Source organism: Sminthopsis crassicaudata, chromosome 1, assembly GCF_048593235.1.
Source record: "Sminthopsis crassicaudata isolate SCR6 chromosome 1, ASM4859323v1, whole genome shotgun sequence".
Classification (NCBI taxonomy): Eukaryota; Metazoa; Chordata; class Mammalia; order Dasyuromorphia; family Dasyuridae; genus Sminthopsis; species Sminthopsis crassicaudata.
Window position 1 is genome coordinate 530,682 of NC_133617.1, and position 27,174 is coordinate 557,855.

General features: G+C 39.8%; 2 protein-coding genes and 1 gene segment (V, D, J or C); 1 reads left to right on the forward strand and 2 right to left on the reverse strand.

The window, feature by feature from the left end:
- LOC141556155 (immunoglobulin lambda variable 9-49-like) overlaps positions 1 to 27,174 on the reverse strand; it is a 1,090,947-nt gene that overhangs the window by 502,352 nt on the left and 561,421 nt on the right.
- On the reverse strand, positions 16,477 to 18,588 carry LOC141556118 (uncharacterized). Its single transcript, XM_074289677.1, has one exon. The coding sequence runs from the start codon at positions 17,812 to 17,814 to the stop codon at positions 16,801 to 16,803; it is 1,014 nt and encodes a 337-aa protein (XP_074145778.1). The 5' UTR covers positions 17,815 to 18,588; the 3' UTR covers positions 16,477 to 16,800.
- Positions 23,557 to 24,976, forward strand: LOC141556094 (uncharacterized). The gene has a single exon (XM_074289625.1). The coding sequence runs from the start codon at positions 23,583 to 23,585 to the stop codon at positions 24,780 to 24,782; it is 1,200 nt and encodes a 399-aa protein (XP_074145726.1). The 5' UTR covers positions 23,557 to 23,582; the 3' UTR covers positions 24,783 to 24,976.

Genomic DNA, 27,174 nt, shown 5'->3' on the forward strand with positions numbered 1-27,174 from the left:
GTGAGTTCAGTGGAGAAGCCCCCAGACCTGTGAAGATTCTGCTCATCCCCAGCCAGCAGATGCAGCCCAAGGAGGGTGTGACTTCTGGCTTTCTCATGGCCCCAACTCAGGAACCAGTGACCTTCCAGGATGTGGCTGTGGACTTCACCAGTGAGGAGTGGAGACTTCTGGAGCCTGCCCAGAGGGCCCTGCACAGGAATGTGATGATGGAGAACTATGAGAACCTGCTCTCTGTGGGGATTCCTGTTTCCAGACTGGATCTGATCTCTGTGTTGAAGGAGCAACAAGGAACCTCAAGTCCCAAGAGCAGAGATTCCAGTGGGTCTCATCAAGATTTCCTTACTGAACATCAGAGAACTCACACTGGAGAGAAGGCCTTTGTATGTAAGGAATGTGGGAAAGGTTTTAATTGGAAGAACGCTCTCACTGTTCATCAGCGAGTTCATACTGGAGAGAAACCCTTTCTATGTAATGAATGTGGAAAAGCCTTCAGCCAGAGAGGACACTTTACTGAACATCAGAGAATTCACACTGGAGAGAAACCCTTTGTATGCAAGCAATGTGGGAAAGGTTATAAGCAGAGGTACAATCTCACTATTCATGAGAGAGTTCATACTGGAGAGAGACCCTTTGAATGTAACAAATGTGGAAAAGTCTTCAGCCATAAAGGAAACCTTACTGTACATCAGAGGATTCACACTGGAGAGAAACCTTTTGAATGTAATGAATGTGGAAAAGCCTTCAGCCAGCAAGGATGCCTTACTATACATCAAAGAACTCACACTGGAGAAAAACCTTTTGTATGCAAGGACTGTGGGAAAGGTTTTACTCAGAGACACCATCTCACTTATCATCAGAGAGTTCATACTTGAGAGAAACCCTTTGTATGTAAGCCATGTGGGAAAGGCTTCAACCAGAGAAGATACCTCATTTGTCATGAAAGAATTCATTCTGGACAGAGACTCTTTGAATATAATGAATGTGGAAAAGTCTTTAGCCACCGAGGAAGCCTTACTGTACATCAGAGGATTCACACTGGAGAGAAACCCTTTATATGTAATGAGTATGGGAAAGTATAGGAAGTTTAACTTTATTACTCATCACAAAATTCATACTAAAGAGAAACAGAATTTGTTGAAATAGAGAGATTTCAGACAGGAACTGCCCCTTTACTATTACCAGAGAATTCATAAGATTCTGGCAACTCAGTAGGAGAAAAATCTATTCTTCTTAAAATAATTCATTGTGGCTCTTTGTGGTTAACATGCCACTTGCACTTCTCAACCTGGGCCTTTTTCATCCCCTCCTAATCTAACGCATGAAAAAACTGAATGTATTATTTCACACTGACTCCACCATACATGTAAAGAAGAAGGGATGGAGTACTATTGTCTTCCCTCAGATTTTGATTTGGTTTTTATATAACTTCTTTAGTCTGATTTCTGATGTATCGATGTATCTCAATAATGTAACTGATGTATTTAATGTATTGATGTATTTATTGTATTAATGTATTGATATATTTAATAAATGATATTCTATTTATTTTTTTTTACATTTTATTAGTATAGGTTTTTGAGCAATAATTTATCCTATTGGTACCTGCTTTAGCTGTATGCCAGAAATTTTGGAATATTAACACTCTTTTACCATTGTCTTTAAAACTGTTCCTGTTTCTACAATCTGTCCTTTGACTGACATATGTATAACATTTCACTATTTCATTTTCTGTTTAAAACTGACTTTTGTAGTGCTGTCTGAATTGATTATTATTAAACTTATATTATCATCTGTGAAGTAAATGATTAGCATTACTGATGTATGTATATATGTATATATCTATATTAATTTCCTTTAAAAAAAAAAAGGAAATTCCTTGGGCAGCAAGAAGATCAAATCAGTCACTTTTTGAATAAGTACATCAAATTACTCATTGGAAGGACAAAAACTGAAATTGAATCTCATATATTTTGGCCAATGAAAAGAAAGGACTCAAAAAAAAGAAAAAAAAACTGACAATGGGAAAGATTGAAGGAAAAAGGAGAATAGGAAAGAAATCATCAATCAAACACATTGTGACATTATTCCAATTCATCCATGTGCCATGGCATTGCTTCTTGACATAATTCATTCCACTTTGATATTTACTTTTATTATCAGGAAGTTTTACATTATGAGGAATCAAACTCTCCCTCTCAGCAATTTCCATCTATAGGTTATGGTTCTTACCTCTATGGATAAATAAAACAATTGTAATTTCCCTTCCATGTGTTGCCTTTTCAAACAGTTCAAGAGAGCTACTTCTCCTCTCCCAATAACTCTCTTCTTCAGGCTGCTGGACACATCCCAACATATCCATGTCCTTTCTAAATTGTAGCACCACTATCAATGGGGCAATGTCTGGACAAATTATGATACATGAGTCTGATACAATAATATTGTGTTATGAGAATTGATGAAGGAAACAGTTTCTGAGAAACCTGAAAAGATTTGTATGAACTGATGCAGAGGGATGTGGCAGAACTGAAAAGGGTTTTGGTTCCTTTCTTAAAGGGACCTTGTCCAAGAAACTTGTCCTTTCAGATTGATTTATTCCTTTCTGATTCCCAACCCCTCCTAGCTGTTGCATGATCAATTCAAGAAGCTAGGACCTTTGATCCACAAATCCTGGTCAAAAGGCCCCCTTTGAATTCCAATAGGAGAATGGCCTGTATGTGCCAAAAGGTTTGTGGCAGCCCTTTTTATAGTGGCTAGAAACTGTAAAATGAATGGATGCCCATCAGTTGGAGAATGGTTGGGTAAATTTTGGTATATGAATGTTATGGAATATTATTGCTCTGTAAGAAATGACCAGCAGGATGAATACAGAGAGGCTTGGAGAGACATATCAACTGTGAATGAATGAGCAGAACTAGGAGATCATTATACACTTAAACAACAATACTGTATGAGGATGTATTCTGATGGAAGTGGAAATCTTCAACATAGAGAAGATCTAATCCAGTTCCAATTGATCAATGTTGGACAGAATCAGCTACACCCAGAGAAGGAACACTGGGAAATAACTGTAAATAGTTTGCATTTTTTGTTTTTCTTCCGAGGTTATTTTTACCTTATGAATCCAAATTCTTCCTTTGCAACAACAACAAACAACAACAACAACAACAAATTCGGTTCTGCACATATATATTGTATCTAGGATATACTATAACATAATTAATATGTATGGGAATGCCTGTCATCTAGGGAAGGGGGTGCAGGGAAGGTGGGGAAAATTTGGAACAGAAGGGAGTACAAGGGATAATATTGTAAAAAATTATCTATGTATATGTACTGTCAAAAATGTTATAATTATAAAATTAATTGAAAAAAAAAGAAAAATTGACTGGAGAAATGAAGTATAGCAAAAGATGGTGATTATCTTGAATTTTAATAAGAAATATTCAGTATTTAAAAAAATTTTAAGACATCAACCTTTGGCATGTTTTATACTTATTTATATTTATCTTCAAAAGTTATTAAAATTTAAACCTGAATTAAAAATGAGAGAAATTATAAAACACATGCAGAGTATACAGAAGATAATCTGGGGGGCAGCTAAGTGGTGCAGTGATATAGGCTTGCATCAGGAAGACCTGAGTTCCAATGTGATCTCAAGAGATATGATCCTCCTGTGACATTGATGTTTAATGGCTCACTTTTAGGAAAAGCCCAAAGTCAAAGAATAATGAAAAGGTAATTGATTTTTGCAAGGAAAATAATATGATTTATAGATTTAGCTGGAATGACAGCCTATTCCTGAGTTTGCTCCAGGAGCACCATGGTGCATCGATTCCAACTCTGGGAGTCTAGCATCAAGCAGGAATGATCACAGACTCACAGAAACAGGACCAGAAGGGATCTTAATGGTCTTTAAGACTAATCTTGTTTTATATATCACAAAACAGATATCAAGAGAATTTGTTTCTTATGCAGGGTCACACAAAGTCAGAGGTCAGAAGAAGGAAGGAAGGAAGGAGGGAAGGAAGAAAGGATCGATATAGGGAAGGAGGGAGGAATAAAGGGAGGGAGGGAGGGAATACATCTTGTCATTCAGCTTTTTGGGACATTGTCATTTGTGTAAATAGTTAAGGATGATCCTTGTTCCATTGGACTCAAACCCAATGAAGAAAATTAGTGTCTAAAGACAAACCTGAGGCACATCCATTTCTGCGTTTGTGTATTCCCCCTACACAGTAGGGTTGATTGTTTAAATCCAGGTGAATGGTACTCTTGAAGGAGCTGAAGATAGAAAGTGGAAGAGAAACTAAAACTGAATATATTATGAGCATTTCCTTACATATCTATGTATATGAAAATTTCTCTAAGATTTCTATGGAAATTTTTATCCCTCAGTGACATCCTTTTCTAATCAACACCTTAATCAATACCTCAAATCAAAATCTCTCATTATAAAATTCTTTAAAACTTACCACTCATTCCCTGCCTGAATCAATTAATCAATCAGAGTATTTGTGACTGCATTTGGCTTTTTTTTTTTTTTTTTTTTTGGCAAAGCCACTTTGTTCTGTTGCCATTTCCTTCTCTACCTCAATTTACAGATGAGGTCAACTGTAACATATCCATTGTCATCTAGCCAACTAGGTTTCTGATCTGGGATTTGAATTCAGTCTTCCTGACTCTGCAAACTCTGTGTTCCATAAACTGTGCCATCTCTTTGTCAGGTTTTCTAAAACAATTCATTCCTGTTTTTAATGTTATATATACACACACATATACATACATACATATATATTTAATATATATGTATATATATATAACTTAAAATTTATGTATATAATTTATACTTGTTAATTTTCTTGAGCTTTTCCCTATTGGATTGTGAGAGCCTTAATGAAGAGACTGTCTATTGCTTCTTTTCGCTTCCCTTTTCCCTTCTCTCTTCTGCCTTCACCTGGTACATAATAGGGGTTTAATAAAGGTTCACTGACTGGATTGCTGGATCTTGGAGCTTCTCAGATCTGACAGAACTCACCTCTGGCTCCCTGTTGCTCACCTCTGCCTGCAGTTCTTTGGAGATAATGAGAGGCCCAGGAAGCTGTGCTTATGACAACTTGTGCTGCTCTTTAAATAAGGCCAGGATGGGGAACACATTGAGACCTGACTGCTTTACAGTATCAGAACAGGACAGACTCTGAGTCTCTGAGTGTTAGCCGGGGAGCTCCTTGAGGACCAGAACTGTCTTGCTTTTTTCTCCTACCTTGACCTGAGCACAGTCTCTGGGACATAGTAGGCACTTCATCCATGGTTTATTAGTTTATGTGATGCCTCAAAGGGGAAGTCTTTCCTTATGTCCTTAGTCCTTAAGTAGTCCCTTTCCCCGTTATCATTCCTCCGACTTTTACAAGCTGTATTCCACCACCCCTTTATCCCAGTAAATTGTAAGGTCTTTGAAGAGCTTTGAAGCCCAGAATTTTGTAGATACTTCATTTTTTTTGGGGGGGGGGACAAAAATACCTACCCAAATGGACTACTACAGAGATCAAAGAAAGCAGAATTATTTATTAGAATCTCAAGAAGCTGATCCCATCCTGTCTGTGAGCCAAATTCAAAGCAGGAGTGGGCCACTTCCAATAAAATGTTCACATCTTTTATACATTTCATACAAAGAACCTTCAAAATCCCACAGTCTATATGTTGTGATTGGTCACATAAGTCTGTATTCTCCTACTTGGTCAGTGGAATGTAATAGATTTTAATCCCTTCTTTGGATAATGGATTTTAGTCCTGGCTTATCTAAAATCCCCTGCTACTGCCTCCCATCCCTTTTTCTGTAAAAATGTAATTTTATTGGCATCCCCTATATGTAGGATTCTTTTTTTTAATTTTATTTTTTTTTTTATTTGCAAGATATATGCATAGGTAATTTTTAAGCTTTTGCAATTGCAAAACCTTTTGTTCCAACTTTTCTCCTCATTCGCCCCACCCCTTCCCCCAGATGGCAGGTTTACCAATACATGTTACATATGTTAAAGTATAAATTAAATACAATATATGTATACATGTCAAACAGTTATTTTGCTGTACAGAAAGAATCAGACTTGGAAACAATGTACAATTAGCCTGTGAAGGAAATCCAAAATGCAGGCAGACAAAAATAGAGGGATTGGGAATTCTGTGTAGTGGTTCATATTCATCTCCCAGAATTCTTTCGCTGGTTCAGTTCATTACTGCTCTATTGGAATTGATTTGGTTCATCTCATTGTTGAAGAGGGCCATGTCCATCAGAATTGATCACCATATAATATTGTTGTTGAAGTATGTAATGATCTCCTGATCCTGCTCATTTCACAGTTCTTTAATACTGGGGCTTGTCACAGTCCAGTACTCAACAAAATTTATCAAGGGCTATTCACTCAGGTTCCCTAAGACCCCACCAATAAAACCCCCAAAGTATTCTGAGAGCTTACAGAGCCAACAAGTATGGATTCTAAAACTATGTCAGCCAATCAGGACTCTACTTCCTGCAATTTTAAATTCTGCTTTCCACTGAGTATCTCTGCCTCAGATCGTTGTCAAAGAGGGGAGGGAGGCTGCTCATCCAGAGCCAGAGACCATGGAGAAAACTGCTTTGTGGGCACCTGTCCTTGTCTGGGGTGCACAACCATTTCCCTCAAAGACCCATCCTGGACAAGCCCCCAACTTTTTGGGACAGAAAGACCTACACAAATTGACTACTACAGAGATCACTCATAGAAAGCAGAATTATTTATTGGAATCTCAAGAAGTGGACCCCATCCTGGTCTGTGAGCCAAATTCACTGCAGGAGAGGGCCACTCCCTTGAAAATGTTCACAGCTTTTATACATTTCAGACAAAGAACCTCCAAAATCCTGGCTTCCATATGTTTTGATTGGTCACAGAAGTCTGTATTCCCTTACTTGGTCAGTGGAATGTAGTAGACATGGTGATATCCAGCTTCTTCGGCCATGTATATGTTTTTAATCCCTTCTCTGGACAATAGAATATAGTCTAGACCTTAGATAAAAGCACGTGACTGAGGCTTATAGGCTTGATCTTCTTTAGCTAATAGTCTCTGATCAATATGTGCTTAATCTGTAAATTCTTCACCTTTCCACACAGATACATGATGATTTGATTGAGTTGAACTCACCTCATGTTCTGTATTTTTTCAGGTGTATGAATAGCACAACTGAACAGTTTGTTTTCTGTTTTTGTTTTTGTTTTTGTTTTTTTTTGGGGGGGTACCACTTCAGGAAACATATTCTATTTTTTTTTTAAAGCAAGAAAGAATATAATGCTGCAACAAATAAAAGCAACCAAGTTTTTCTTTACTGGGCATTTTTGGACTTCAGGTATATTGTAAGTAATTTGAGAATAATAATAGTTAACAGTTTTATAATACCTAATATATGTCAAATGCTATGCAAAGATTGTCTCATTTGACCCTCGAAAAAAGCCTCACAGGAGGATGCTCTTATTATTTTCATTTTATAAGAGAGGAGAGTAAATGGTTTGTCTAGAGTCACACAGTTAGGAAGTGTCTGATGTTGGATTTGAACTCAGGTCCAGGCCACAATTTTATCCACTATGCCATTTAGTTGCCTTTAATGGATGAGAATGAGGATGAGGAGGTAGAGGCAAAGGGGGAAGAGTAGGAGAAGGAGGAGGTGGGGGAAGGAAGGGGTGAGAAAAAGGAGAAGGAAAAAGAAGAGGACATGGTGAAGGTGGATGAGAGAGGAAGAAGAGAAGGAAGAACAGGTGGAGGAGAAGAAAGAAGAGAAGGAAAAAGAGAAGGAGAAAAGGAAGAAGAGGGTGTTTATTTAGTATAAGAAATGAAAAAGGAAAAGAACTCTGGTAGGTGACTAGAGATAGAATTGGGGTGATATTAATTATCTCCAGTTAATCTTATCTAAATCTTGTTTTTACAGAGTTGTTTGCAAGTGCTCTTTCCTCTCCCTTCTCCATTAGATTATAAACTCAAGAGCAGGGGCTATTTTTTGGCTTTTCTTTATCTTCTTAGTGATTATCACACAACAGAAAGTGTTTAATAAATACTTATTGACTAACTGTAACATACATCCTGGAATAGGAGCTTCTATTGAAGTTACTAATTAAACTTTCATTTAGGTTATTTCCTGAAGGAAGGTTGAGTCCATCAGCATTATGAAGTTCTTACTATGTTACACACATTGGGAAAATACCATAAAACAGTCTTCTCCTCCCCAACCCAATAATCTTTGCTCTCATAAAACTTATATTCTGAGTAAGAAGAGGAAGGAAAGGGAGGGAGCATAGACTATAAGCAGTATCTAAAGTGTTTGAAAAATCTTAATTTAGTTTTAAGCTTTGATGAGTCCAGGCATATAAACTTGTATACAGATGACATACAAACTTGAAACAGATGACATTTGAAAGTTTAATTATTTCCTTTCTTTTACATTTATTCAGTTTTATAAGTTTTGAATAATAATTTTAAATTTTAGTTCAATTTTTTGGATGATACTTTTTCAAACTAGAGTAGATGAGGTCTTCATTTTTGCCCTCTTAGGTACCTGACCTATTTTCATTGAATTTTGTTGTTGTTGTTGATGATGACATAAAAGTTGTCAAAAATCCTCTTTGGGAGCTGATCTTGAAGCTAGGATTACACATGACATCTTCTCAGTCACTGAGCAACAACTGATGAAAGGATTTATGAAGTTCAAAAATTGGAGCAATGAAGTATAAGAAAAGATGGTGATTATCTTAAATTTTAATACTAAATATTCAGTATTTAAAAAGTTTTAAGAAATCAACTTTAGGAATGTTTTTATACTTATTTATATTTATCCTTCAGAATTTATTAAAGCTGAAAACAGAACTAAAAATTTGGAAAACTATGAAACATATTCAGAGTACACAGAAGATAATCTTGGGTGCAGCTAAGTGGTGCAGGATATAGAACAGGTGGCTTGCATTAGGAAGACCTGAGTTCCAATGGGATCTCAAGAGGTGTGATCCTGCTGTGACATTGATTTTTAAAGGCTCACTATTAGGAAAAGCCAGAAGTCAAAGAATGATGAAAAAGCAATTGATTTTGCAAGGAGGATAATTAATTTTTTAGATTTAGCTGAAATGACAGCCCATTTCTGAGTTTGGTCCAGGTGCATCAATTCCAACACTGAGACTCTAGCACCAAGCAGGCATGATCACAGGCTCACAGAAACAGGACCAGAAGGGATCTTAGAGGTCTTTAAGACAAATCTTGTTTTATATATCACAAAACAGAGAGCAAGGGAACTTGTGATTTATGCAGGGTCACACAAAGTCAGAGGAAGGAAGGAAGCAAGGAAGGAACGAAGGAAGGAAAAGAGGGAGGGATGGAGGAAGAAAGGAAGTACATTTTGTCACTCATCTTTTTGTGACATTGGCATTTGTGTAAATAGTTAAGGATGATCCTTGTTACTTTGGACTCAAACCCAATGAAGAAAATTAGTGTCTAAAGACAAGCCTGAGGCACATCCATTTCTCTGTGTTTGTGTATTCCCCCTATAAAATAGAGTTGACTGTTTAAATCCAGGTGAATGGTACTCTTTAAGGAACTAAATATAGAAAGTAGGAGAGAAACTAAAACTGAACATATTAGGATCATTTCCTTAAATATATATGTATGTATAATTTTCCCTAAGATTTCTATGTCCTTCAGTGACATCTGTTTCTAAGCAATACCTCAATAATTGTCATTATAAATGCTTTTTAAATTACCACTTATTTCCTGGCTCAATCAATCAATCAATGAGAGTCTTTGTGACTACATTTGAGTTTTTTTTTTTTTTTTTTTTTTTGGGAAAAGACACTTTGTTCTGTTGCCATTTTCTTCTCTAGGCCAATTTACAGATGAGATCAATTGTAACATATCATGTGTCATCCAGCTAACTAAGTTTCTGACCCTGAATTTGACTTCAAGTCTTCCAGACGCTGTAAGCTCTGTGTTCCATTTACTGTGCCATCTTTGTCAGCTTTTCTAAAACAATTCATTCCTATTTTTAAATTATGTATATATATATATATATATATATATATGTATGTATATATAATTTATACATATTAGTTTTCTTCTAGTTTTCCCCACTGGATTGTGAGATTCTTGATGGAAGGACTGTCTACTGCTGCTTTTGGCTTCCAATCATTTGGGTCAATGTCTTGTATATAACAAGTTCTTAATAAATGTTCATCAGTTGATTGTATCACGATGATTTTCCCTTTTTTAGTCTGACAGGTGAAATTAAGTGTAAGACTCAATGTATTCCTACCAAAATTTTGTCTTCAATTCTTAATTCCAATAATTTAATCTATCAAAATTTTTCTAGATTCTTCCTCTGGTATCATTTTTAGAATATTATTTCATATGGAGAACTCTATCTTGGAAGGTGGAACCAAGAAGGCAGAAGAGTAGACAGGAGAAGGAAATGGAAAGATGGAAAATCAGAAATTATCTGACAAAAAAGCTGTTACATTGTTTAATGTTCTTATTGGTTTTCTGGAGGTCTCTGGACCAGCCTTTGTTTCAATTCAGTAATCACTGGGAGAATAGCCAGGTGTTAAAGTCAAAATTCTTTATGTTCTCCTTTCCTGGGGCTGGGCAGCTTTCTAGAGAGTCTTTCAGACCAGCCTTGGTCTCAGTAGGGGATGTACAGGAGGCCAGGCTCCAGGATGGTGTGAGATGGAGTGAATGAATCTGGCCCTGAGTCCCCGAGCTTGTGCTTCAGCCTCCAGTGACCACAAAGGTAGATGATGAAATGAATGTGTCTCTGCTTCCGTGGGGGCTGTTGTATATTCTATTATAATTACATAAGTGTGAATCTTGTAGACCAATATTAAGTATGAAGTACATGTACTGAAGCAGAGAGCTATTAATCACCATGCTAACTAGATAACCATTGTCCTATTAATTCCACTGACTTAGCGCCTTGTAAGAATCCTCATTTCAAGTTCAGAGTTCTGGCCCATAACATTGTAGGGAAGGAGGAGGAGACCAGGGGGCATGAGTGTATCTCAGTCTCAGCAGGATTAACTCAAAGAGGAAGTAATATGAACACTCAGGTGAGTATAGATATCTCTCCCTTCTTCCCTGCAGGAAAGTAGGAGGGTTTTGTGTTACAACAAGAGGGAAGGGTGATGGAAGAAAGTGCATTGTGAGCCAGAAGGTGTTTAGAAGCAAACACTTTTGAGGAGAGACAAGATGAAACAAGAGTGCAAAAAACTCGGGAAGAATTAGATACAATGATTCAAAGGGATGTGAATGGAACCTGGCAAACATTGTACACCATGAAAAGCAATATTGTACATTGAGGGATGTAGCAATTGTCCACAATACAATGATCTATGACATTCTGCAAGGAGTAATGATGAAAGACTGTACACTATCACAAAAAATTAATATTTTCTGATTACTAATTGAAGAATGCTATTGTCATTTTCTTTATTTTCTTTTATACAATGACCAAAATGGAACTTTTTCATGATTGAACATGTATAATCAATATCTAAATGCTTGTCAAGTCAAGGAGTGGGCAACATAAAGAAAGATGGAAAAATAGGAGCTGGAACAGAAAACTTTAAAAAGGATTTATCATTTTAGCATGCACATGGAAACAATAAAAGGTTAAATATTGAAAAATTCACTGTTAAATATTTTAGGAAATAAAAATAATCTTAAACAATATAGTTAAAACACCTGCTAACCTATTCATAAGTGGTCTGATGTGTCTCTATTGTTCTGTAGCACATAGTGAGCAATGGAAATAGAAGGAATATTTTAACACCAGGTCAGATTTTTGTGATTCACATATTTGCTCTACAGATAAATTTTAAAAAAGAGAATCTTGAAGGAGGAGGTTCATAAGAATCATAGGCCTGAGTTGCTACTACTAGAAAGTAAAAATAGCAAAACCTTTTTAGAAGACCCAATCTACATGATGTCTGAAGCCACATTTGAACTCAGGTCTTGACTCCAGAGCTGGCCCTTTATCCATTGAACCATCCAGCTACCCAACTAGTTCCTAGAAAAACTCATTAGCTGAAAATGTGAATTGTGTAAGGACTGCTTTTCAGCTGCTTAATTCTGGATAGCAGATGCACTTCCCAGGTGCTAAGAGAAATTAATTTAGACTCTTGAGATATTCTGAAATGACTTATCAGCACCACAACTACAATCATCACCATAATTACCATCACAATAATAGGAACAAAAAACAACAGGGAGTTATTCCTGACATCATTTTGAATAGTGTTATGGGTCCAAAGAGTCAGAAAAAGATGGAATGTTGAAAAGGAATTAGATTTAAAAGAAAGTTTTTGAAAAGTTTTAAAACAAAAAATAAAAACTAGAATCTATGGATAGAAATTGCAGAGAGAAAAAATTAGATCTTTTGTAATACAAAAATCTCCCCATCTTCTGAGCAAGTAAATTAGGCTACCTTGGAAGATAGGAAGTTTTCCATTCTTCTAGATCAGCAAGTGAAGGCTAAATAATAATTAACAAGGAACTGATAATATCTCTGCTCCTTTCCAACTCTGACATTCTATAATCTTCCTTCCCTCTCTCGATGAAGTAAATGACTTCTCATTTTGTCAAAAACTCATCCAACCATAAAAAACAAATGTATTATACCCCAGGAGTCATTTAACATGATTTTTTTAGTATGAAGACTATATGACAGATGAGCCCCATTCCTTCCAGAAAAAATGATTGAAGGTTTATAACTATTGTTTTCTTTGTGCATCAAATTTCATGCATATCTGTCTGTACAGTGTTTAGTGAAGATATCATTCTAGGCATATTGTGCAAAGGTGTACCAAACAGAGAAAAAGCACAGTGAAAAAATTGGCCCTCTTTAATTCTTTAGAGTATTATTAACATCTTTCATCTTTCATGTACAGAGGAACAGGTTTGAACAATGGCCTTATGTATCAACCGAGAATTGAGCTGGGAAAGGCCCTTGGCTGGTGGCTGAAGTTACAGTGTGCAATTTTGACAGAATTTGCTGGTGGGAGAACTGAGTATTGAAAATCTAATGAGAGGTGTGAGGCTTTTCTTGATTAGTGGGTGAGTATGATGCCCTTTAGCATGCAAGTAGATCTAGGTCTGAATGTTCCCAGTGAATTGGGACTGATCTTGTTGGACCCTTATTATGGTGTCCCAGAAGAAGTTTGTGGCTACCTTGAATTTAAGAGTTAGGGATGGATTAACCAGAACAAAATCAGGCTTCTCATTGAAATCCAATCTTATCTGTAGATCACGGAGTATTTATTAAGTGTCCTCTATGTTCCAGGCAACAAAGAGAATCCCATTCCATTCTCTCTCCCTTTCTCTCTCTTTTTCTCTGTTTGTCTGTCTTCCCCCCTCTCATTTTGTCCATCACTTGACTTTTTAAGTCAAAAAGTGGCTACTCCTCATGCATCCCAAATTTGCTGATAAGTTGTTGGAAAGAATGGACTACACATTGTAAGAGATAATCAAAAGCCTAAAGAACTTTATGGGTTAGAACAATGGACAAGATCTTACAACATGAAATGTAATAGGAATAAAATGATGTCAAAATACAAACTGTATAATTATTAGATGGGAGAGGTATGGCTTGAGAATTGTTGAAAAAAATCTATTTTAGTGGATCAGAAGTTCAATATGAATCAACAGTATCAGAAAGCAGCTCCAAATAGCTAATATAATCTTAAGGTCCATTAATGAGAACACTAAATCCAGAATTAGGATTATGATGAATTTGTATACTGCATCCAGAACAAATTTCTGGGTGCTTTATTTTATTAATTACTTTGCCATAAAAAATATGATTTCATTTTCATTAAGAAGGAAAAATGATCCCTTTTGTAAATATTGAAAGTCAAGCAACATCAATTCAAGTATTACCCATGGAAAACAAAAAATGTTTCAGTTAGCACTCTAAATCTGTTAGTTCTTTGTCTATAAAGATCAGTACAATCTTTCATCACTAGTCGTATTTAATCATGGTTGGTCACTGAAATGATCACAGCTCCCAAATCTTTCTTTCTTTTGAATTTTTGAAAAACAAATGTTTTATTTTTTATTATTGTGGTAAAACAAGGATTTGTGTCACATTTTATATAAAATATGATGGCAAAGATTTTATACTATATTGCTATTGCATAAATTGTTGTCCTTGTTCTGATGAGGTCTAGATTTGGGGTACCTAAATGAAATTAGAGTTTAGTTGAGTTCTAGTGGCAGGTTTAGAGTACAGGGAGTCAAATGGAGCTGCCCTGCAACCCTTTTGGATTTGGAGCAAGTATAAGGAGTTAAAGAAAGTCTAGTAGTGGCGGAAGAGTCCCCTGTAAAGGAATTTACAGACCCCAAAACCTAAATTGATAAAAGAGGTTTATTATGAGGTTTGAAGGTAAGATTATAATCTAGTTAGTAAGAGGTGAAGGTAGAGATAAGAAGGCATGAGAAATAGGATTTCACTGTGCAGGGAGTCATTGGTGCCAGGCATGGTGCTGCAATGTGTAGAATCTCTGCAAAGAGAGGACTCCAGGTTGGCTCTTTTGTAATGAGAGATTTAGCTAAAGGGGCCCGTTGGTGGGACTCCCAAGTTGGCTCCTGGGTGGGTTTCATAGAGGGCTAGAATTTGCTTGGTATGGGCTGAGAAACCTGACAACATCCTTAGAATGGTGGCTGGGACAAGCCATGTTGGCTCAGATCCCATGGGGGCTGGGAGAGCCTGGATCTCCTATTTGAATTCAAAGGGGTACCTTTGACCAGAATTTGTGGATCAAAGGTCCTAGCTTCTTGAATTGATAATGCATCAGCTAGAAGGGGTTGGTAATCAGAAAGGAATAAATCAATCTGAAAGAACTAGTTTCATAAACCTGGATCAGTTCTGCTTACATCCCTCTGCATTAGTTCATACAAATCTTTCCAGGTTCCTCAGAAACTTTTTCCTTCATTGTAAGGGTTAAAAAGCCTCTAGAAGCAAGGAATGCAGTTCAAGGCACGTAGGAGGACCTGAGGGATGAGAGGTTCTGAGGCACAGGCAAGTGCTACGTGGAGGTGGGGCACAGCCCCATGAGGCTGTGTCTGATTCCAGGTACCATGCGTCCCTCCTTAGTGCTCTCAAGGCCTAGGACACCTCCCTCCTTCTTCTTGGGCCAATCCCATTATACCAGGTTCCTAGAGGACTTCCCCCTTCCCCCATATCATCAGTGGGGTATAAATATGTGCTATCTCAGAATAAAGTTCTCTTTTGCTTCACCCCTACCTAATGGTGGTCTGTCTCTATAGGATCCAGGTTGGTGCCCGAAGATGGGTAAGTGTGGCCTAGCCGTGCCGTCGATGGATGGGCATTAAGAGTAGCTTTAAGGGGAGCTATCAGGTTAGAGTAGTCCATAGGGGTGTAACACTTCATCATTTCTCATACTACAATATTATTGTATCAGACTCATGTATCATAATTTGTCCAGACATTCTCCCATTGATAGTGGTGTTATAATTGAGGAAGGACATGGATATGTTGGAATGTGTCCAGCAGCCTGAAGAAGAGAAGATTTATTGGGAGAGGAGAGGTAGCTCTCTTCAACTATTTGAAGAGGCAGCATGTGGAAGGGAAATTATAATTGTTTTATTTATCCATAGAGGTAAGAACCATAACCTATGGGTGGAAATTGCTGAGAGGGAGAGTTTGATTGCTCATAATATAAAATTTCCTTAAAATAAAAGCAAATATCAACGTGGGATGAATTATGTCAGGAAGCAATGCTATGGCACATGAATGAACTGGAATAATGTCACAATTTGTTTGACTGACAATTTCTTTCCTATTCTCCTTTTCCCTTCAATCTCTCCCATTATCAGTACTTTTCTTTTTCTTTTTTTTATAAGTCCTTTCTTTTCATTGGCCAAAATATGAGATTCAATTTTAGTTTTTGTCTTTCCAATGTGGAATTTGATGTATTTATTCAAGAATTGACTGATTTGATTTACTTGCTGTCCAAGGAATTTCCTTTTTTTTTTTTTTAAAAGGAAATTTATATATATATATATCTGAAATTCTAATCATTTACTTCACAGATGATAACATAAGTTAAATAATAGTCAATTCAGACAGCACTGCAAAAGTTACTTTTAAATGGAAACTGAAATAGTGAATTGTTAAATATGTCAGGCAAGGGACAGATTGTAGAAACAGGAACAGCTTCAAAGACAGTGGTAAAAGGGAGTCAATATTCCAAAATTTGTGGCATACAGCTAAAGGAGGCACCAAAAAAGATAAATTATTACTCAAAAATCATATACTAATACAATGTAAAAACTGAATAGAATATCATTTATTAAGTACATCAATACATTGTTTTATTAATACATTAGATACATCAATTACATTTATGAAATACATCAATACATTAGAAATCAGACTAAAGAAATAATAACAGCCAAATCAAATTCTGAGGGAAGACCATGGTACTCCATCTTTACAAGTATGGTAGACTCACTGTGAAACAATACAGACAATGTGAGTTTTTTCATGTGTTGAATGTGGAGGGGAAAAAATGTCCCAGGTTGAGAAGTGAGGTGGCATGTTAACAAAAAAGAGCCACCATGAATTATTTTAGAAAGGATAGATAGTTCTCCTACTGAGCTGCCAAAATCATATAAATTTCTGGTGGCCGTGAAGGGCCAGTTTCTGTCTGAAATCTCTATTTCAACAAATTCTGTTTCTCTCCAGTATGAATTTTGTGATAAGTAATAAGGCTCGACGTCTTACTAATTACAGTCATTACATGCAAAGGGTTTCTCTCCAGTGTGAGTTCTCTGATGATAAGTGAGATGGTGTCTCTGACGAAAACTTTTCCCACATTTATTACATACAAATGGTTTCTCTCCAGTGTGAGTTCTCTGATGTTCAATAAGGCAGCCTCTCTGGCTGAAGGCTTTTCCACATTCATCACATACAAAAGGTTTCTCTCCGGTGTGAATCCTCTGATGTACAGTAAGGTGTCCTTGACGGCTAAAGACTTTTCCACATTCATTACATTCAAAGGGTCTCTCTCCAGTATGAACTCTCTCATGAATAGTGAGATTGATCCTCTGACTAAAACCTTTCCCACACTGCTTGCATAAAAAGGGTTTCTCTCCAGTGTGAGTTCTCTGATGTACAGTAAGATTTCCTTGACGGCTGAAGACTTTTCCACATTCATTACATACAAAAGGTTTCTCTCCGGTGTGAATCCTCTGATGTACAGTAAGGTTTCCTTGACGGGTGAAGACTTTTCCACATTTGTTACATTCATAGGATTTCTCTCCAGTATGAACTTTCTCGTGAATAGTGAGATTGATCCTCTGACTAAAACCTTTCCCACATTGCTTGCATAAAAAGGGTTTCTCTCCAGAATGAACTCTCTGATGAACAGTGAGAGCGTTCTTCCAATTAAAACTTTTCCCACATTCCTTACACACAAATGGTTTCTCTCCAGTGTGAGTTCTCTGATGTACAGTAAGCAAATCTTGATGAGACCCACTGGAGTCTCTGCTCTTGGGACTCGAGGCTCCTTCTTGCTCCTTCAACACAGAGATCAGATCCAGTCTGGAAACAGGAATCCCCACAGAGAGCAGGTTCTGGTAGTTCTCCAGCATCACATTCCTGTGCAGGGCTCTCTGGGCAGGGTCTAGAAGCCTCCACTCCTCACTCGTAAAATCCACAACCACATCCCAGAAGGTCACGGGTTCCTGAATGGGTACCATGAGAAAGCCAGAAGTCACACCGTCCTTGGGCTCCATCTCCTGCCTAGGGATGAGCAGAATCTTCACAGGTCTGGGGAAATTCTCCACTGAACTCACCAATCCTGTCAGTTGAGCTGCTGAGTATAGGACTTCAGGTCCAGGACCTCACTTGGGTGCCAAATATAGTGCACTATCTTGAGCCCCAAAATTGGGGTGACAAAATATACTATGTTTTCTAGAGGCCCAGACTGGATGCCAAAAAGTAGTGTCCGGACTAGCTCTTTGGAGGATCTTGGGACTAGCCTTGGTCTTAGTGGAGGAGGAAAGAAGGCAGGACAGCCACCAGGAAGGTTAAAGATGAAATGTCTCTTTCCAGTCTTCTCAGCCCTTAAATACCTCAGCATGATTACATCACCACAGCACACTGAGTAAGTGTTAACTCTGGCAGCAGGGCATCCCACAGCACACTGAGTTAACACATGTGTTAAGTATAAGCACCCTGCTGTTGATATGTAAATAGAACAGACATGTTCACTCTCTCCTTGACTTCTCAAGAAAGGTGAGAACACCAAAGGGAGGTGTGAAGCTAATCCAGACATTGCCAGCACTTCTCCCTGTAAAGGGGGGAGAGGAGAAGAAAAAGAAGAGTGTATGTGATCAGTATAAGAAAGGAAAAATAAAAAGAACTCTGTTAGGTGACTAGAGATCGATTTGGGGTGATATCAAAAATCTGTTGCCTTTTCATCATTCTTTGACTTCTGGCTTTTCCTAATAGGGAGCCATTAAACAACCATGTCACACCAAGGTCACACCAAGGTCACACCTCTTGAGATCAGATTGGAACTCAGGTCTTCCTAATGCAAGCCTCATATTCTATAAGCTGCACCACTTAGCTGCCCCCAAGATTATCTTCTGTGTATTCTAAATGTGTTTCATAGTTTCCTAAATTTTTACTTCAGTTTTAAGCTTTAATAATTTCTGAAGGATTAAAATAAATAAGTATAAAAACATGCCAAAGGTCGATTTCTTTAAAATGTTCAAATACTGAATATTTCTGATTAAAATTCAAGATAATCACCATCATTTGCTATATTTCATTTCTCTAGTTCAATTTTCGAATTTCATAAAACCTTTCATCAGCTGTTGCTCAGTGACTGAGACGATGTTATATGTAATCCTAGCCTTAAGATCATCCCCCCAAAGAGGGTGTTTGACAACTTTGGTGTGACCTTCAACAACAACAACAAAATTCAATGAAAATAAGTCAGGTATACCCCAAGATGGCAATGAAGACCTTGTCTACTCTTCTTTGAGAAAGTATCATCCAAAAAATTGAACTAAAATTAAAAATTATTATTCAAAACTTTTTAAACTAAATAAATGTAAAAGAAAGGAAATTAATAAACTTTTAAATATCATCTGTTTCCAGTTTGTAAGTCATCTCTATAGAAGTTCATATGCCTGGACTCATTAAAGCTCAAAACTAACTTAACACTTTAGTATAAGAGAGGAAAAATGAAGAGAACTCTCTTAGGTGACTAGAGATGGATTTGGGGTGATATCAAAAATCTTTTATACAGCTATATACAGCTTTTTCTGTGCTCCCTTTCCTTCATCCTCTTCCTCAGAATATAAGTTTTATGAGAGCAAAGATTTTTTGGGTTGGGGAGGAGAAGACTGTTTTTTGGGATTTTCCCAAGTGCTTAGAACAATGTGTAACATAATAAGTACTTTATAATGCTGATGGACTCAGCCTTCCTTCAGGAAATAAGATCAATGAAAGTTTAATAAGTAACTTCAATAGAAGCTCCTCTCCCAGAATGCATGTTACACTTAGTCAATAAGCATTTATTAAACACCTTCTATATTGTGATAATCACTAAAAATATAAAGAAAAGCCAAAAAATAGGCCCTGCGCTTGAGTTTATATTTAAATGGAGAAAGGAGAGGAAGGAGCACTTGCAAACAACTCTGTAAAAACAAGATTTAGACAAGATAGTCTGGAGATAATTGATATCACCCCAATTCTATCTCTAGTCACCTAAGAGAGTTCCCTTCCTTTTTCCTTTCTTATACTAAACACACACACACTCTTCTTTTTCTCCTCTCCCTCTTCTTCTCCCTCTCCTTCTCCTCCACCTGTTCTTCCTTCATTTCTTCCCCTCTCTTCCTCCTTCACACTTCCTCTTCTTTCTCCTTCTCCTCAGTCCTTTCTTCCCCCTACTCTTACTCCTCTTCCTCCCCCTCCTCTTCCTCCTTTACCTCTACCTCCTCATCCTCATCCATTAAAAGCAGCTCAATGGCACAGTAGATAAGGTTCTGGCCTGGACCTGAGTCCAAATCCAACCTCAGCCACTTCCTAACTGTGCGACTCTGGACAAACCATTTCCTCTCCTCACTTATAAATGGAGATAATAACAGCATCCACCTGAGGCTTATTGTGAGGGTCAAATGAGACAATCTTTGCAAAGCACTTGGCAGCTGTCAGGTATTATTGCAATGGGCAAAAGATTGGCCCCTCCTCAGTCCTGGGTCCGGGGGGCCTCAGGCTTACAGGAACATGTTGCTTAAGGTAAATTAAGGGAAGGTAAAGTGCTTGCTCAAGTATGTGCAGACAGAATACTTGCCTAACGATGTCAGATACCCCTGACCTGTTCCAATACTCTATGTCAACATCTGCCACTGTGCATTCTCCTGTCACCTGTAAGCCCCCTATCTTTCTGCCTGTAAGTGGAAAGTCCAGTCAATGTTTAACACCCAAAATAACTGCAAGGCTGAACGAGACTGCTTTATGAGGCTGTCTCTACTTCTGTTCCTGAGGGAACGCTCCCGGGAGGTCGCACCGGCTGTAATAAACGCTCTCAAAATTACCAACTCCTCGGCTGTCCTGAATGTTATTGCCTGGGCTATTTCATTCTAAAAATGTTGGTTACTGTTATTATTACTATTATTATTCTCAGATTGCTACCAACATAACTGAAGTCCAAAATGCACAGTAAAGAAAAAACCCGATTGTTCCTATTTGTTGCACCATTATATTGTTCCCGACTCTGAGAGAAAAAGATATAGAACAGATTTCCTGAGGTGATCCAAAAAAACAAAACAAAATAAAACAAACGCAAAACCCAAACGGTTCATTGGTGCTGTTCCTACACCTCAGAAAATGCAAAACACTAGGAGAGTTCTACTCAATCCAGTCGACGCGCACGTGTGACGTTTCTGCAAAATTCTGGGCTCCAACACTCCTCAGGGGCCTCACCATTGCCTGGGAAAAGGGCTGGTGCGACACAGCTTGGAGAAGCAGGGGGTGCACGTGGTACCGGGGAGGGACCGCTTAATGCTGAGGACTAAGAACACGAGGAAAGGCTTCCCCTCTGGGCGGCACATAAGCTAACAAAGGCGGACGCAGCGCCTGGGGCGGCCCAGAGACGGGGCTCAGGCCAGGGGAACAGAAGAAGCCACACGGTTCCGGGCCTCCCGGAGCTCCCGGGCTGACGGGGAGACGTAGAGTCCGTGCGGTTCCGGGCCCGGAAAGCAGCCGGGCCTCATCGTGTTCCCGTCCCGGCCGCGTTAGAGAGCAGCACGGGCTGTCCCGAGCGCAGCTTCCCGGGCCTCCATTGTCTCCGCAGAGCTGCGGGCAGAGGCGAGGCCTGTCAGAGGGGAGCAGCTCCAAGTCAGGGAACCTTTATTAAACGCCTGTTGTGTACCGGGGGAGGCGGAGAGAAGGGGAAGGGGCTCGGAGCTCCCCCTTACAGACCCCAAACAGCCGCGACCCCGGCGAAGGGAGGGAGAAGCCGGAGGCGCCGCCGGCGGTGACTTCCTCGGGCTGGCGGATCCCCGCCCACAGAGACCGCAGCCGCCCAAGTGAAAGCCGTTGGCTCCTCGAGGAAAGCCGGGGGAAGTCGGGGCCGCCCCTGACAAGCAGAGCCGGGACCTTGCCCACAAACGCCGGGGTGACCGAAGCTAAGGTTTCCCAGCAGCCTGTGCGCCCGTGACCGCCGGACGACAATTCCGGAAAGCCGCGGGCTGAATTGTGGGGCTGAAGAAAACCTTTCCAAATCCCCGGGACTGAGCGAGCCCTGCGGTTTGTGTCACTGCGCACGCGTGGCCCCGGCTCCCGCTGTTAGCTCGGGCAGGAGGAGGGTCCCCAGGCTTCGGACCTGAGAGTGCGCACGCGCATGGGCACTGCTGAGGCCCCCCCCCCCCCCTTGAGCCACAGTCCTCTGTGGCCATGGTGTCTCGCACACGTGTGTGTACAAGCTCCTAAGTGTGCGCCAGTACTAGCGTTCGTGAGGTGCCTGTGAGTGTGCGTGCAGCCCCCCATCGCCCGCAGCCTCCCCTCCCTCGGGGGTCCTGCCACCGCCCCTTTCAGGAGCGTCCCCTCCCCCACGGCGGCTGTGCCCCTGCCGCCTCCTCTCCTTGCCCTCTCTCCCCTCCCCCACGTGGTGTCCCGTTGTCGCTGCAGCTTTGGTCTCCTGTCTCGGGGTCCCCCGCCCCCAATTCTTCTCCGGTCACTCCTGCATCCTCTGTCCGGCTCGGAAGCCCTCTCCTGGTCCGGCCCAGCCCGTGGCTCCTCCTCCAAGAAGCGTTGGCCCAGCCCCTTGGAGGGTCATTGCTGGGGGTGGGGAAAGGAGGGGACCGCACACCTCGGGGTTCCGGCAGCGGGAAGGGCCGGAGGCCATGGTGACCTCAGCCTCTCTCGGGGGCCGGGGCTGAGCCGGGCTGTGGGGCTTCCCATTGTCCCGGGGCTTCCCTGGCTGTGGCTGAGCCCTCCCCACAGGCTGCCGCCCTGCCGGTCCCGGGGGAGGTTTGGGCTGCAAGGAGCCCGAGGCCCCGGGGATGCGGCTCTTCCTGGGCCCGGAGTCTCCCTGGGTGAGGCCAGGAGGGGACAGTGGCTGGCAGCCCTGGCAGTGCTTGAGCCCCCCCCTCCTCAAGGGACACTGGGGGGATGACTCAGTCTCAGGGCAGGGGTGAGACTTGCCTGGCTCCCTGGGAGCTTGTGGTTCTTGATGACTGGGAAAGAGAAGGATCTGTTCCCTCCAAACACTTGGGGTCTTCCAACTAGATTTGTCCCAGGTGGATGGTTCCAAGTGCTGGAGCCCGCCCTAAGCTGATGCCAAGAGACATTTCATCTACTTGTGTTTGTGTTGATTGGCAGAGGGCCTCAGAGAGTGGGGGAACTCTGGGTAAGGTATAAGAGCCTTTGGCTCAGAGAGAACCTGCTGACCATGTCTGATTATCTTCCCACCTCTCTTTGGTGTTCTCACCTCTCAGGAGAAGTCAATGAGGGAGTAACCACCTGTGTTCTGTTTACATGTCAACAGCGGGGTACTTATACTTAACAAATGTGTTAACACAATGTGCTGTGGGATGTCCTGCTGCCCTAGTTACCACTTGCTCAGTGTGCTGTGCTGATGTAATCATGCTGAGGTATTTAAGGGCTGAGAAGACTGGAAAGAGACACTTCATCTTGGACTGTCCTGGTGGCTCTCCTGCCCCCTTCACTAATCCATTAAGACCAAGGTTGGTCCTGAGATCCTCCAGAGACCTAGTCTGGACAATAACTTTTGGCACGCATTGTGGGCCTCTAGAAAGCATAGTAAATTTTGTCTTCCCAATTTGGGGGCTGAAAAGAGTACACTATATTTGGCAATCAAGTGAGACCCTGGACCTGAAGCCCTACACTCAGCAGTTCAACTGACAGGAGTGGTGAGTTCAGTGGAGAAGCCCCCAGAACTGTGGAGACTCTGCTCATCCCCAGGCAGCAGATGGAGCCCAAAGAGGCTGTGACTTCCGGCTTTCTCATAGCCCCAACTCAGGAACCCATGACCTTCCAGGATGTGGCTGTGGACTTCACCAGTGAGGAGTGGAGGCTTCTGGAGCCTGCCCAGAGGGCCCTGCACAGAAATGTGATGCTGGAGAACTACCAGAACCTGCTCTCTGTGGGGATTCCTGTTTCCAGACTGGACCTGATCTGTGTGTTGGAGAAGCAACAAGGAGCCTGGAGTCCCAAGATCAGAGACTCTAGTGGGTGTCATCAAGATTTCCTTACTGAACATCAGAGAACTCACACTGGAGAGAAAGCCTTTGTATGTAAGGAATGTGGGAAAGGTTTTAGTCAGAAGTACAATCTCAGTATTCATCAGAGAATTCATACTGGAGAGAAACCCTTTGCATGTAATGAATGTGGAAAAGCCTTCAGTGAGAGAGGAAACCTTACAGTACATCAGAGAACTCACACTGGAGAGAAACCATTTGTATGTAACAAATGTGGAAAAGTATTCAGCCATCAAGGAAGCCTTATTGTACATCAGAGAACTCACACTGGAGAGAAACCATTTGTATGTAAGGAATGTGGGAAAGGTTTTAGTCAGTGTTACACACTCACTATTCATCAGAGAGTTCATACTGGAGAGAAACCCTTCCAATGTAAGGAATGTGGAAAAGCCTTCAGCCAAGGAGGAAGCCTTATGGTACATCAGAGGATTCACACTGGAGAGAAACCCTTTGTATGTAATGAATGTGGAAAAGCCTTCAGTGAGAGAGGAGGCTTTAAAGTACATCAGAGAACTCACACTGGAGAGAAACCCTTTATATGTAATGAATGTGGAAAAGCCTTCAGTGAGAGAAGAGGCTTTAAAGTACATCAGAGAACTCACACTGGAGAGAAACCCTTTGTATGTAATGAATGTGGAAAAGCCTTCAGTGAGAGACTAGGACTTACTGTACATCAGAGAACTCACACTGGAGAGAAACCCTTTATATGTAAGGAATGTGGGAAAGGTTTTAGTCAGAGGAACAATCTCACGATCCATCACAGAATTCATACTGGAGAAAAACCCTTTCTATGTAAGGAATGTGGAAAAGCCTTCAGCCATCGTCAATACCTTACTGGACATCAGAGAACTCACACTGGAGAGAAACCCTTTGCATGTAATGAGTGTGGGAAAGGCTTTAGGAGGAAGTCTGGCCTTATTACTCATCAGAAAAGTCATAGTAAAGAGAAACAGAATATTTTGAAATAAAGAGATTTCAGACAGGAACCACCCCTTCACTGTTACTAGAGAATTCATAAGATTCTGGCAATTCAGTAGGAGAAAAATCTATTCTTCTTAAAATAATTCATTGTGGCTGTTTTTCGTTAACATGCCACCTGCACTTCTCAACCTAGGTCTTTTTCATCCCCTCCTATCCAACACATGAAAAAACTGTATGTATTTTTTCACACTTAGTCCTCCATACTTGTAATGAAGAGGGGATGGAGTACCATGGCCTTCCCTCAGAATATAATTTGGTTTTTACAACTTCTTTAGTCTGATTTCTAATGTATTGATGTATTTATTGTATTAATGTATTGATATATTTAATAAATGATATTCTATTTATTATTTTTTACATTTTATTAACATGTGGTTTCTGAGCAATCATTTATCCTATTGGTTCCTGCTTTACCTGCATGCCAGAAATTTTGGAATATTGACTCACTTTTACTGCTGTCTTTGAAGCTGTTCCTTTTTCTACAATCTGTCCCTTGTCTGACATATTTAACATTTCACTCTTTCAGTCTCCATTTAAAACGAACTTTTGCAGTGCTGTCTGAATTGATTGTTATTTAACATATGTTATCATCTGTAAAGTAAGTGATTAGCATTTCTGATATATATATAAATTTCCTTTAAAAAAAAAAAAAGGAAAGGAGGTCAAATGAGTCAATTCTTGAATAAATACATCAAATGTCTCATTGCAAGAACAAAAACTGAAATTGAATCTCATATTTTGGCCAATGAAAACAAAGGACTCATAAAAAAAAGAAAAAGAAAAGTACTCATAATGGGAGAGATTGAAGGGAAAAGGAGAACAGGAAAGAAATCATCAATCAAACACATTGTGACATTATTCCAATTCATTCATGTGCCATGGCATTGCTTCCTAATATAATTCATTCCACTTTGATATTTGCTTTTATTATTAGGAAGTTTTACATTATGAGGAATCAAACTCTCTCTCTCAGCAATTTCCACCCATAGGTTATGGTTCTTACTTCTATGCATAAATAAAACAATTATAATTTCTCTTCCACATTCTGCCTTTTCATATAGATAAGAGAGCCACCTTTCCTCTCCCAATAAATCTGTTCTTCAGGCTGTTGGACACATCCCAACATATCCATGTCTTTTCTAAATTGTAGCACCACTATCAATGGGGGAATGTCTGGACAAATTATGATACATGAGTCTGATACAATAATATTGTAGTATGAGAAATAATGAAGGAAACAGTTTCTGAGAAACCTGGAAAGAGTTGTATGAACTGATGCAGAGGGATGTGGCAGAACTGACAAGGGTTGTGGTCCCTTTCTTAAAGGGACCTTGTCCAAGAAACTAGTCCTTTCAGATTGATTTATTCCTTTCTGATTCCCAACCCCTTCTAGCTGATACATTATCAATTCAAGAAGCTAGGACCTTTGATTCACAAATCCTGGTCAAAAGTACCCCTTTGAATTCCAATAGGAAATCCAGGCTCTCACAGCCCCCATAGGATCTGAGCCAACCTCGGCTGTCCAAGCCCACATTCTAATGATCTTCTCAGGTTTCCCAACCCCCACTAAGCAAATTCTAGCCCTAGCTGAAACCCAGCCAGGAGCCAACTTGGACTTCAACTATGGGCCCCTTTACCTAAATCTCTCATTGCAAAAGAGCCAAACTGGAGTCCTCTCTTTGCAGAGGTTCTAAACATGGCAGCACCATATCTGATACCAAGGACTCTGCCCACTGGAATCCTGTTTCTGGTGCCCTCTTATCTCTACGCTTCATCTCTTACCAGCTAGATTTTAATCTTACTTTCAAACCACATAATAAACCTCTTTTATCAATCTAGGTTTTCAGATCTGTAAATTACTTTTCAGGGAGCTCTTGCACCATTACTAGACCTCATATAAATCCTTATGCTTGCCCCAAATTCAAAGGGGTTGCAGGGGAGCTCTATTTGACTACCTATACTCTGAACCTGCCACTAGATCTCAATTAAGCCCTAATTTCATTTAGGTACCCCAAATCTAGATCTCATAAGAACTAGAACAAGTTATGCAATAGCAATATATTATAAAATGTTTGCCATCATATTTTATATACAATGTTACAGAAATCCTTGTTTTACCCCAATAATAAAAAACAGAACTTTGTTTTTCAAAAGTTTAAAAGAAAGAAAGATTTGGGGGCTGTGATCAATTGAATTGCCAACCATGATTAAATAAGACTAATGATGAAACATACTACTGATCTGTATAGACAAAGAACTGACAGATTCAGAGTGCTAAATGAAAAATTTTTTTGTCCATAGGTAATACCTGAATTTATGTTTACAAAGGGGATCATTTTCTCTTCTTAATGGGAATGAAGTCATATTTTTAATGGAAAA

Bases quoted from the DNA above. Each gene is read 5' to 3' on its own strand.
- LOC141556094 (XM_074289625.1), top strand. From the start codon at position 23,583: ATGACCTTCCAGGATGTGGCTGTGGACTTCACCAGTGAGGAGTGGAGG.
- LOC141556118 (XM_074289677.1), bottom strand. From the start codon at position 17,814: ATGGAGCCCAAGGACGGTGTGACTTCTGGCTTTCTCATGGTACCCATT.